Source organism: Stegastes partitus, unplaced genomic scaffold, assembly GCF_000690725.1.
Source record: "Stegastes partitus isolate 25-593 unplaced genomic scaffold, Stegastes_partitus-1.0.2 Scaffold555, whole genome shotgun sequence".
NCBI lineage: Eukaryota > Metazoa > Chordata > Actinopteri > Pomacentridae > Stegastes > Stegastes partitus.
In genome coordinates, this window is record NW_007578286.1 from 266,052 (window position 1) to 278,059 (window position 12,008).

At 40.6% G+C, this 12,008-nt stretch overlaps 1 protein-coding gene across 1 annotated transcript; it reads right to left on the reverse strand.

Moving 5' to 3' along the window:
• Positions 1-7,136: 7,136 nt before the first annotated feature.
• LOC103362096 (synaptotagmin-10-like) lies at positions 7,137-11,547 on the reverse strand. Its single transcript, XM_008288361.1, has 3 exons — positions 11,346-11,547; positions 10,265-10,658; positions 7,137-7,719 (listed from the first exon to the last, which is right to left on the reverse strand). Exons 1-3 carry the CDS (start codon positions 11,545-11,547, stop codon positions 7,137-7,139), a joined length of 1,179 nt encoding a protein of 392 aa, XP_008286583.1.
• Positions 11,548-12,008: the final 461 nt, after the last annotated feature.

Sequence of the window (12,008 nt, forward strand, 5' to 3'; positions counted from 1 at the left end):
CTGGACACCTTTTATGCGCCGCGACGAGCAGCCTGTCCGCGGCAGACGGCGGGGAGGCGCGCTGCGTCCTGATCCATATCCAGCGCGCACCGAGGAGCGACTGGCCACACGCGCTCCCTGCGTTTGGATAACAGTCGGCGGGGTGCACGAGTCCAACCCTCACTGCGTCCAATAGCGATGCGCGTCGTTGACACTGAGTCCCGTTGGTTGGTGTCAGTAACGGGATTACTGTTTCTAGTACAGGCTGGAGTGTTCCCCATGAGGGACCTGTCTGCGTCCCCGCCTCTCGCCGTTCAGCACATCACATGCTGGGTTATGGGCCTCAGTCCTCCCTCCCTCTCACAGGTGTTTGTCCCCAGTCACCCTGAACAATGTATAGAATACAGACATTAATTTTATTCTCTTTAAACAATGGTTACAATCAAGCTTATTGAACTGAATTCACGGGGTGAAATCAGCCTTTAAATTAGATGATGTGTCATTTAACACAAATGACTGGATTTCGTTCTCAAATTACATAAAATTGTGTGATGAGAGCTTTTTATTGTTATAATGTGATGGATTTCAGCAGGTATCAAAGAAAAATGACCTTATATAAAATGCAGAGAAGGAAAGGAAAATACACTGCATGTATATATTATTTATAATACTTTATATGTTCATATATTTATGTATGTATGGTATTCATTATGCATGCCTATACCTATCGTGTCCATCTGCGTTTTCCACATAATATTTGCACAATTTATTGAAAAAATTTCTAAAGATTTTCAATATCAATTTCAAAATATTGTCGCTAGTTGATTTAATACCACATTTGGTATTTATTTAAATATGTAGGAATGTGTTTCATAAGCCAACCAGTTATTTCACTTGACCTGCCATTTTGATTTAATTATACGTCAAGGAAAGCTACAACATGTCTCTGAGACTCATTATTCATTCCAAAAAGTGTAATTAATCCTTTTAAAATAATTCTAATTACAGTTTTTGAAACAAGTGCTTACCTTGAGACTTGCGCTGCCTGATTGCTCACAGCTTGATGCAGTTCAGAAACACTTTCACAGTTGTATGTCTAAAATTGTTTTCTTTGCACCAAATAGCCACAGGGACTTGTGTATCAAGCAGTACCTGTCTGTACTGTTGTTGGTTTTTATCACACTGATACCAGTTTTAGCGATGAAAGTTTCTGATTGATAGATGGATTTCAATTTGCTTAGTGCTTTATAAAAACAGGGTCACATAATACCTCAGCTACATAACCAGTCAGCCAATTATTATTCTTCATTATTTAGGTTACTTTTATGTAATATAAACAGTGTAAATGCACAATTGGCTTCCCAAAGAAACCATATCATCAAACCAGCAACAGAGAAAATGTTAAATACTTTGATGTCCATGTGTTTTCAGTTTATTCCCATTAAGTACATAGAAGTTAAAATATTTACAACAGCCTCTGCACACAAGATAAATTTCATGCAAAACAAGTCCCATAAATAAGTGTGGCGGCAGGATGAGATAAAGTCAGAAAGTTCAAGGATATTCCTCAATGTTACCACGAAGACTTCACCTCTTCTGCTGCAGCAGCACAATGCTTATCTGGCCTATTTTCACTGGGTGCTTCTTTTATTCACCTTATACTCTACGCCTGTTGAAGGGCAAAACTGCAACCAAGGGAAACTGGAAATTGCAGGGGGAAGAAAATCACCATAACAGTGTGTAATGAAAGAGTGACAATTTTAATTTATTCAAAAAAAAAAAAAAAAGAGAGAGCAGGAAAGGCAACAATCCAGTCAAGGCCATGTGATAGTGAAGACCCAGCATGTATACAAGGCTAATGTGAAGGAGAACAGGGCATTTTATTCTGGTAGATGGGGAAGAGAGTAAATCCAATAGGTTCATAGTTTCAGTATTTCTATGCAATAAAGTGATTTACACAAATCTGTTAAAGCGTATTAATTTATGTCAAAGGATACTAAGAACACAAGCTTTTTCTTCAGTGCTGTGTTCACCTTCTGCAAACTCCTTTTNTGGTGGACAAAAAAAGAAAGACACCAGAATCCATTTAGCACATTTTAAATGGTTCAGCCACATTCTGTGAATCAAAATGCCACAGCAGAGGCATAAACAGGTCGGCGTGTAACCAATCCAGTCTCACGGCAATTCGTGAAATAGTCACGAAACTTGATCTATTGATTCGCGTCCAGGGAAATGATTTGCCCAAATTTTTCGTGTCCCTGGCACAAATTTCAAACCAATACATGTCAGCTGGGATTATCTTTCCTGTCTGGGCCACGTTTTTTTCCCCTATTAGACAGCGCATATGCTTTGATGTTTTTGTAGTTCTTTTCTTCCAACAGTCAGGCATTAACCAGTTTTCCTGTTGTTTCCTGTCCCCACTAATAACTATAGAGATCACTATACAGATGTGTGCGCCCACACTGACCAATGTTAACATTTTGTAAACGTCGGCGCTGTGTATAAACTCCGCATTCATTCAAATAGAAAAAGGCAAAAACGATATCGTTCATAGCTATTATCGTTTATTTGTGGTAAAATATAAGTGCTTTTACTGTGTTTGGGCTACATGCTCGTCGTCACTGTCATTTCTCTGCAAACGAATACAACTCTGAAAAGAAGGACACATGAAGGAACACAGTGACCAGAAGATGTACTGTGATGGCAGCGTTGAATAATCTGACTGTTGTAAGGGAGAGGCCAGCGGTGGGGAATGTATGTGGAGCTTTGTGAAGCTTTTAGCTCGCTCATCAAGACTGTCTACATTCGCTGTTAGCTCAGCCTGGCTTCTTCTTCTTCTTCTTCTTCTTCTTCTTCCGAGCACATATTTTCCCCAAACACTGCCAGTGTTATAAAAATACCACAATACGATGTACTCTTTTACACTTATTTCATACTACACGTATTATAACTTAACAGTAGCACATTTGTCAGTACTTCAATCCGTTTATATTAGTCTATTAATACAAAAACACAACCGTAGTTGTAAACCCCAAGAAGAACTACATATTTCATGGCGTGTCCAATCATGTTGTATTGTAACGCCACTGGAAGTTGTAGTTCTTTCCTTCAAAATAGCCGTTTCTCCTAAATGGAGGATGAAATGTAAAACTTGAAATGGATTTAGGGGTTTAAATTGATGAGGAACACGTTTATTTGGACTGACTTTACAAATGAAATTCATACATATAGGTGAAAATAAATTTTTACCATTTAATCTCATTTAATAAGAAAAAGCAATGAGTAACTACAACAGAAATTAGGCCTTGCTTGTACATATATGTGTATGGCTCTTAGAGAGTGTTTATAACATAATCGTGTATTTATGGTAAATGAGAAGCCATGGAGTAACTGCTACATATCTTAACACATTTTAATCCTTGATTTTTTAAATTCAGCTTCTCTCTTAACCCCCCTTGTGTGATTTGGTCCTTTTAACCAGTTTTTAACTACCTGTCCTTTCTGTACATTTTTTTTTTTTCAGTGTGTATTTACATGTGTTTTCATGCAGTTTTTATTGTTTTTACCTGGGTTTGCCCCGTCCTGTCTGACATTTTACCTGTATTTTATGTTCTACTTGTCAAAGCACTTTGTGAAATGTTCTTAAAGGTGCTATACAAATAAAGTTATTATTATTGTTATTATTGTTGTTATTATTATTATTATTACATTCTGTATAGCCATATAGCCACATGACTGTTGTTAAAACACATAAATGAGTGTAACCCTGAAATTGTTTTCCTGAAGAGATAAAGCAGCCGGTAAGGATGTCCTCAATGTTGGGGTTAGGATAGTATGAAACAGGATTTAACCAGGAAAACATCTTTAATGACGCCAAAAATGACCTCCATGGGTTCCAGCAAGTCAAAACAAAGCTTTCATTGAAGAATTTACCCACTATGTTGAACAAAATTATTTTAATTTAATTTTATCCACTTGAACTTCACACGTCTCCTGGAAAACTACACTTGACACAGGGCTGGGTCCAAAGGGGGGGTAAAGCGAGCTAAAAGCTTCACAAAGCTCCAGATACATTCCCCACCGCTGGCCTCTCAGTTACAACAGTCAGAATATTCATTGCTGCGATCACAGTACATCTTCCAGTTGCTGTTTTCCTGCATGTGTCCTTCTTTTCAGAGTTGTATTTGTTTACAGAGAAATGAACATAATGACAAGGTTTTAAATTTGTGCTGGGAACCCCGAAAAATGTGGGCAAATCGTGTCCCTGAACACGAATCAATAGATTAAGTTTCGTGACTATTTCACAAATTGCCGTGAGACTGGGTTGGTGTAACGTAGGTCACATTTGGTCACCAGTACTGAGCGTTTAATTAGCGTGGCATCGTAGGCCATTATGATATCTGTCTCTTTCAATCGTTCAGTGCTGTATAGGCAGCTGAAATTAACTATGCGTCTTTTTTTATTTGTCACCGTTATCTGATCTGCTAGATGTTGAGCACTAGGTTCCTAATTGCTGTTTCTGGGGATGCTACTGTTGGTTGGTCCAAACAGACATATCTTAACAGTTATTGGATGGTTTGACATTTAGTTTTGTACAGACAGTTACGGTCAACAGAGGCTGAATTTTACTTTGTATTATAAGTCCCTGAATTTCCCTCTCTGGTAAAAATCATGTTTTTTTTTTTTGTCTTGTTAACATGTTCATATGGTGTTTTGGTTTTTTTTTAATACTAGAAAACACATCATTACAAAAATAAGTAGTAAACTCTATGACTGAGCATTTTTACTTTGACAATGCAGTGTACTGATGATCGTCTCAAACTTCCATGTGTAACAAACCAAAGGAACTAATTCTGCCAACTTGAATCACTACAATATTACAACTGTGTAGTGTACTGTAGTTTTCTAATGCTTGAGGCGGGAATATTCGCTCATTCTAGAGGAAGCAACAGTTTAGAGTTACATCTAAGTCATTTTAAGGCATGAAGGGGTTATTTTCATTGAAAAACCTTTAAATATGTAACTTTGATACACAGAAATAAGTTTTTACGGTTTAAATTAATGACCGAAAAGGAGCCACAGTGGGGTTGACATTTTTGGTTTTTAGAGCAATATTTAAAAAAAAACAAACAAAAACATTTAATCTAACACCATCATCAGGTCAACATTTTAGCCCGTTTGTTTAATTTGCTTTAATTAAAACATTTGTTTTTGACCAAATCTTCGAATAGCTGATGGCATTCGTATTACCAGCTGTACTTTATGTTAAGTAGTAATTATTAATTGTTAGCATACTTACATGGTAAACTAAGTATCTGATAAAAATCAACATATTAATATCACCACTGTGAGCATGTTAACTTCACAGAGCAGCTACCACGGCTGTCAGCTTTTCATTTTGTCTGATAAGCTTTACTTGCTAAGCTTATCAGGGGTTTTATTTGCTATCAAAAGAAAAAACAGTGCTAACATGTATTAAAGCTGGAAAGTAAAGTGAAAATATATTAAAGTCTGGCGTAAAAGTCATGATTTCAGTATTAATCAACACCGTGAAAGTTGTAGGTACAGGTTGTTAAGTTAATTAAGTTAACTTAGTTAATGTTGATGTTGTTCATTCAGTAGCTTTTGCTAAAACTTGTGCTAATTCTGGCCTTTCATTACAGACAGTATCCAGCCTGAGTTATAGTTGTTATTACTGTGCTTCCAAACCTAAACATCCCTGTTCTAGCAAGGTAGAAAACTTTGTGATGACTCATTGCAAAGAGCAGCAAAGAGCAGCAAAATTAAACATTTTACATCTCGCTTTTGAAACCAACAGGTCAGGTTTTTTTTTATGTGAGAACTAAACTCCATGAAAACTGAAAACCTTGAAAGCAATACAGCAATTTTCTTTGTAGCTGAGCAAGGTTTTATCTAAGACTACATTTTCACACTTGTTGGCAGCACAGGTCTCTGATGTTGTAATGTGTATAATTATAGTCGAACATAAAGTTGAACAAATACCTCGTATTTTACAGTCCTATACTGTCAAACCCTTTGGAAATGCTTCATGTATCATAAAAGCTCTCTGTTAGACGTACACATACCATACAGTAACTGAAGCCCATCTAATATGTGATTGGTTGGCTGACAGTACATTGATCGAGTAAATGGCAAAAACATGTTGATTTGAAATGTATTTGTGATGCATCAGAGACAAATATAGTCCAGCAGAAAATGTATTTCTCTCAGGATGTAAAGATTAGTTGTATAGGAACGTATTGTTTAGGAGACAGGGCTGTGTTGGCATAGTGTAGCAAGTCCTTGGAGCTTCAGTGCACCAAGTATTGAAGGAACATCAGCCTTGAATAATCTCCTTGCAGTCTTTGAAAGTAGCCTTAAAACCACAAATGAAGGAACAGATGCCTGAAACCACTGATGTGATCATTTGTTATAATAAACTTTGACAACCCTAAATATCTGTGCTTTTAGTAAACAGCAACATACATCAACCTTCTCATGTGAAGGCAAATAAATACCTTGAACATTTTTTTGATAGACAAAATCCAGTTGAGTTCATCTCTGTGCAAAGTAAAAATGTGTTGTTTTTCTACAACTTATTTAGTCGACAGAAGCTTCAGTGACCTGAAAACAAAGGCTTAGTGTTTATAATATGTATTGTTTTATCAGTAAAGCACAGGCTAATGAGCAAATTATGATTAGTGTTAATGCAGAAGTAAATGCATTCGGTCTAAATTACTAACATCTTCTCTGGAAGGAGTTCATATGAGGACAGGCTGCCTGCAGTACTCTGTTTGTCTACCTGCATTAGAGATTGATTGGTTGTCATATGTACCTGATGCTGGATATTTTTACTCTCATGTTGCTATAATTACGTCTGCAGAATACCCAGCAGTTTCTGGAAAATGTGTGTGGGTGTTTGCCTGATGAAATGCATTTCCCAAAGCATTTGAATTATACAGTGTGTTCGACCTGCCACTTCTGTGGAAAAGAATTGAAGAGTTCAGGCTCTCAACACTCAGTCAGGACAATACTTCTTGATCAGACCTTTCCATTTCCATTCACTACTTGTTTTAATCTCAGTGGCAGCACAGAAGCTTGGTGCAACATTTTTTGTACAGCAGCATTGTCCCCGTATGTGAGGGTTTGGCAGTGTCTTAGTGTAAACACCTACTCACCGTAGTTGCTGCGTGGATATCCTTCCACACCACCGCCTCCCTGGAAAGATCAGAGAGTTCAAAGAGGTTGTCCACCACCACCTCGCCAATCATGTCGTGGCTAGTGAACCGATCAAAGTCGTAGACGCTGAAATGCAGTTTGCGGTTGCAAAGCTCGTCGTACACCACGGGGAAAGAGAAGGTCTCATCAAACATGGGGTTCAAATTCTTGCGGTGGACTCGCGTCTGGAACTTCTTCTTCCTCTCAGGTAGCAGGTAGATCTTCACGTAGGGGTCGGAGGTGCCTGTGAAGTCTTTGGCGGGCAGGTCCAAGGCCTTGAGGATTCTCACCACCAAAGCCTGCTCCTCGTAGTCGTAACGAAGCGAGAAGCTCAGCTTTCCACAAGTCTCCACGGGTTCTTTGGCCTCATCCTCTGAGTCCACAGACTTCTGCTTGTAGAGCTCTGGTTTTATTCTTCCAATGCTCACTGTAGAAGACTGGCGGAGAGGCACTGTGTCCATGCTAAAGTCAACGCTGGTGACATTCATCTGACGAGGCAGGTGGCGCCGGAATGAATTGTGCCTGTTGAAAAGGGTAGAGGGCATCTGGTAAATGTCTCGAGTGTGTTTGGTGTTACGCATGAGTGGCTTTGTTGTGATGGGTGCTAATGGTTTGTCAGGAGAGAACTACATCTAAAAACCATGCATAATAATGTGGAGCTCACATTACAGTTTGGTGGAACAGCTTAGAAACCACCATCGGTCTTTAGCCCTCAGGACAAAGCACAAACATCGAGTATAGCAGCATATAAACTTTTAGTAAACCTGATACTCACCCTGATATACTGTAGTGCCAAATTACCAGAGGCCTAAAGTAGCTGTTGCTCCCACTATGACTCAATCCCACTTAGCAGTGATAACACTTCTAAGGGCAGAGATATCAATGTGATTGATGTAACAACCCCAATATTGTCCTTTTGAAGCTTATTATGTGTGTAGTTTAAAATCAAGACATCACATACTTGATTTTTTTTAGACTTAAAGGAGACACACTTCAAATCCAATTCATTGTTTTGGCAAAAAAACAGCTGGTTTTGCTCAGAAAATTGCACCAGCAATATTAAATCACAATGGATGAAATCGACAAACTTTTGCCACCACTCTCTGTGATTTTTGGATATCAAAAAACCTCTCCTGCATTCATATTTAAACCCCAGTGCCAATTACCTGAATGCTGCAAACCAAACTTCAGGAAAATTGACATCTTTTGAGAAAACCACTGCTGTGATTGACTCGCCAATCTTGTCACCTAGCAACTGGCCCTCCTCCTTTCTGACAGTAATACAATCACAGTGATCTGGCAGTCATGACACAAATGATATGGCACAAGCCATACGCAAAGCCTACAATTAAATACTACACTCAACTATTGTACATAACATAAAGAGGTGGGACATTGTCTAAGAGCCAGCACAAAATGTAAAGGAAATGGGAAACAATGCCTGAAATACCACAACAGAGTCACTCATTGAACACAGATTAGCACTAATAATTTGCTTTAATGCTCGTCATATTTGCATGTTGTCAACTTTTAATCCAACTTTAACCTACACAACTCAGCCCTCGTTGGGTTAGTGACATCGTCGTTTGTCTTCTCCTGGTCTCGCTTAGCCAAGCCATTCTGTAGTAGACAGTGGTGTGGCTGCACTTCATTATCATTCTATAGGGGAAAAAAACTATCCGAACAACCTTGTTTCAGATTTCTGTAAACCAATCATAATCGTCTTGGGCAGAGCTAAGCCCAGGATGCAGCAACAGTGTCCCCTCAAAATAGTGAGCCTTGGTCTTTACAAAAGAAAAGCAGCAGCGACTGGGCTTTCATCCAAATATTAGCAGTGATGTAGGGAACTTTGAACTTGCATAACTGATTAGTGGTTTATGCTACTTTTGTCTTCATCTCCTGACAGCATGAAACATGTACAGTACCACTTGATAATGAATACTAGTTTATTCACTCCAGAGGAGTTAGTGGAAACAAGCCACATTTATTTGTTTGCTTGTTTTTGTTTTGTTTTTCGCCGTATTTCAAAAGTATGTTTCAAAATTCTGCATTTGAACCCAGATAATTGGCTGACTGGCTGGTCATCAGTTTTCATACAAATATTACGAAGACCATTATTTCCATCAACAAGTCATAAATGCTTTAAAAAGGAAGTCAGGACCATCCCGTCTTTTTCTTTGGTGTTATAGCTTTAATATTCTATAGCGTGTTAGACCACTTGAGCTAAAATTAGACCTGAAACAGTAATTGAGCTACTGTTGCATGTTGTTTGCATTTAGGACGTTTTGTCATTCAAAGGAAGATAATCAGTGAAACCGCTGCCACATTAAGTCAAGAATCAATGTCACGAAAGTAGGCGGAAGGTTTGAGAAAGTAGGCGTAGTAATCTTTAACCTGGCCTTTCTGCATCACTGGTGGGTGTGTAATTTATAAAGACCTTGGTGGCAGTATAATTTAATTAACGAGCCAAACGACAAACCAAAGCAAGTGTCAATAACGACTTTTTCTAAGAAACTGAGCACAGCTGCCTGGTGTGTCTCACAAGAAACCAACCTTCCACTATGACAGCTCCCTCCCCACAGCAATGCTAATTATGGACGTTCTAGTTTAAACACAGTACTGGAAAACAAAGAGAAACACGAGCTGATTGTTTAATTACTGGGGTTGCTTCCCGTCGTTACCATAGCAGCTTGACTCACACATACAAGTGATTATAGGGTTCAAACTGCGGTAAGAGGACATTTCAGACATGCTTCAGAATTAGATATTTTTCATGTGCAACAGCATCTCAAGGTCACCAGCCAGTCACTGATGATCTGCATGACACGTGCCAAATCCACCTCGGGCACAGTGGCAACGCTGTCACGAACTGTCAGCACTGTGTGAGCATCAGATATGTATGAGGCAGGGGTGGGTAAAACAAACCCCAAAGAGGGCTTGAAAAGGCTACTATTCTACAGTAATTGTAAGCAGCAGTATGCGCTGTGTATAAATAGCCACCATTATGTCCTCAGTGCAGGGGTAAATGGGGAGGGGGGCTGGCTGCAGTTGGTTAATGTGAGGGTACCTGGAGGAGGACGTTGGCTCAGTGGTCTGCCTCTGGATTTTAGCCTGCTGGCTGAGCTTCTCCCTCAGGGCTGTTTGCACCTCGGCAGGGATGTCCGGAGACGTCTGGCTGATCTTCATGGCCGCCTCCAAGAGCTTGACAGAGCTCCGTCCGTTCGCCTTCACTTCCAGCGGGTACTTCTTTTCCACCTCCGCCACTTTACACTCCGTGACCGCCGGGGAGTTGGGTGGAGGCATCTCGGGGAAACCCACATGGAGGCCATTTTCAGCGTGGGCTGACAGAGCCTTGCTCCTCCAAATGGGCCAACACAGCTTCCAAAACACAAAGAGAGAGACTACCAACAGGGCGAGGCCACAGAAACCCACGACCACAGCAAGGAGACTGATAGAGATGTCTACATTTAACCCACAGAGGAAGACGCAAGAGGGGACAAATAGACAGGATAGGAGAAGCAGGCGAGGGACAAAATATGACAGACAAACATGCAAGGGAGAGGGAGAAAAAAGGAGAGAAAGCAAGCTGTAAGAAAGAGGGGGCAGCATATGCACCTGTTTGATACAGCAGGACAATATAAAGTCATATAAAACTGGAGTTAAAGAGCCACAGCAACAAGAATATCACATGAAGAGGAGAGATATCATTCTGAGCTCCTGTGTGCTGCAGACATTCCTGTTCTTACTGATGTTTAGATGCAAAGTTTGCACAGACTGGATATGCAAAGAAGCTTAATTCAGCTCATACATGCAGCTCCTTAAAACGGGTCAATAAACCAGACTGCAAAGTGAAACGGAGCAGCGTGGTGAAAGAAAAACAGATCATTTCCCCTCAGTCTGTTTGATCACCTGTTGCTATTTCATCAGTGCGCACTGAGCTGCTGCTGCAAGATGCGTAACAGGTAGATGAACACTCTCAGAACTGCTCGACCCGATAAAAACAAATCAAACCAAGTAAAGTTTGAACTCGTTTCGAGTTTGAGATTAGTTTCTCCCTTTCTCTCCAAAACCTGCAACTAACTCGGAAGAACAGAGGAAAGTGATCAATTGAAAAGGTGGGAAGAAAATAGTGACTTTATTCCATTTACCTGCATGTCCTTTACCTAGTATGTTGCTCTCCAGGGGGAAAATATCCGAACATTTCTCCCGGTCGACGTGCCCCGTGAGACAAAGTTCCGTAACGATTTGGAGAGCCCTTTGGCACAAGGTGATGGTGTCATCCGTCCGGACACTCATGTCTCTCCTGTTAAGCCATTGCACGCCGGAGGAGCCGGGAGGGCGGCGGTTCATCTGGACACCTTTTATGCGCCGCGACGAGCAGCCTGTCCGCGGCAGACGGCGGGGAGGCGCGCTGCGTCCTGATCCATATCCAGCGCGCACCGAGGAGCGACTGGCCACACGCGCTCCCTGCGTTTGGATAACAGTCGGCGGGGTGCACGAGTCCAACCCTCACTGCGTCCAATAGCGATGCGCGTCGTTGACACTGAGTCCCGTTGGTTGGTGTCAGTAACGGGATTACTGTTTCTAGTACAGGCTGGAGTGTTCCCCATGAGGGACCTGTCTGCGTCCCCGCCTCTCGCCGTTCAGCACATCACATGCTGGGTTATGGGCCTCAGTCCTCCCTCCCTCTCACAGGTGTTTGTCCCCAGTCACCCTGAACAATGTATAGAATACAGACATTAATTTTATTCTCTTTAAACAATGGTTACAATCAAGCTTATTGAACTGAATTCACGGGGTGAAATCAGCCT

What these genes read in the sequence shown, in the direction of transcription:
- LOC103362096 (XM_008288361.1), bottom strand. Translation starts at nt 11,547, where the DNA reads ATGAACCGCCGCCCTCCCGGCTCCTCCGGCGTGCAATGGCTTAACAGG. An exon ending in ACTAGGTAAAGGACATGCAG is followed by an intron (nt 10,659 to 11,345) that starts GTAAATGGAATA and finishes GGTTAAATGTAG; the next exon opens with ACATCTCTATCAGTCTCCTT. An exon ending in GAGCCAACGTCCTCCTCCAG is followed by an intron (nt 7,720 to 10,264) that starts GTACCCTCACAT and finishes CCTTTTCAACAG; the next exon opens with GCACAATTCATTCCGGCGCC.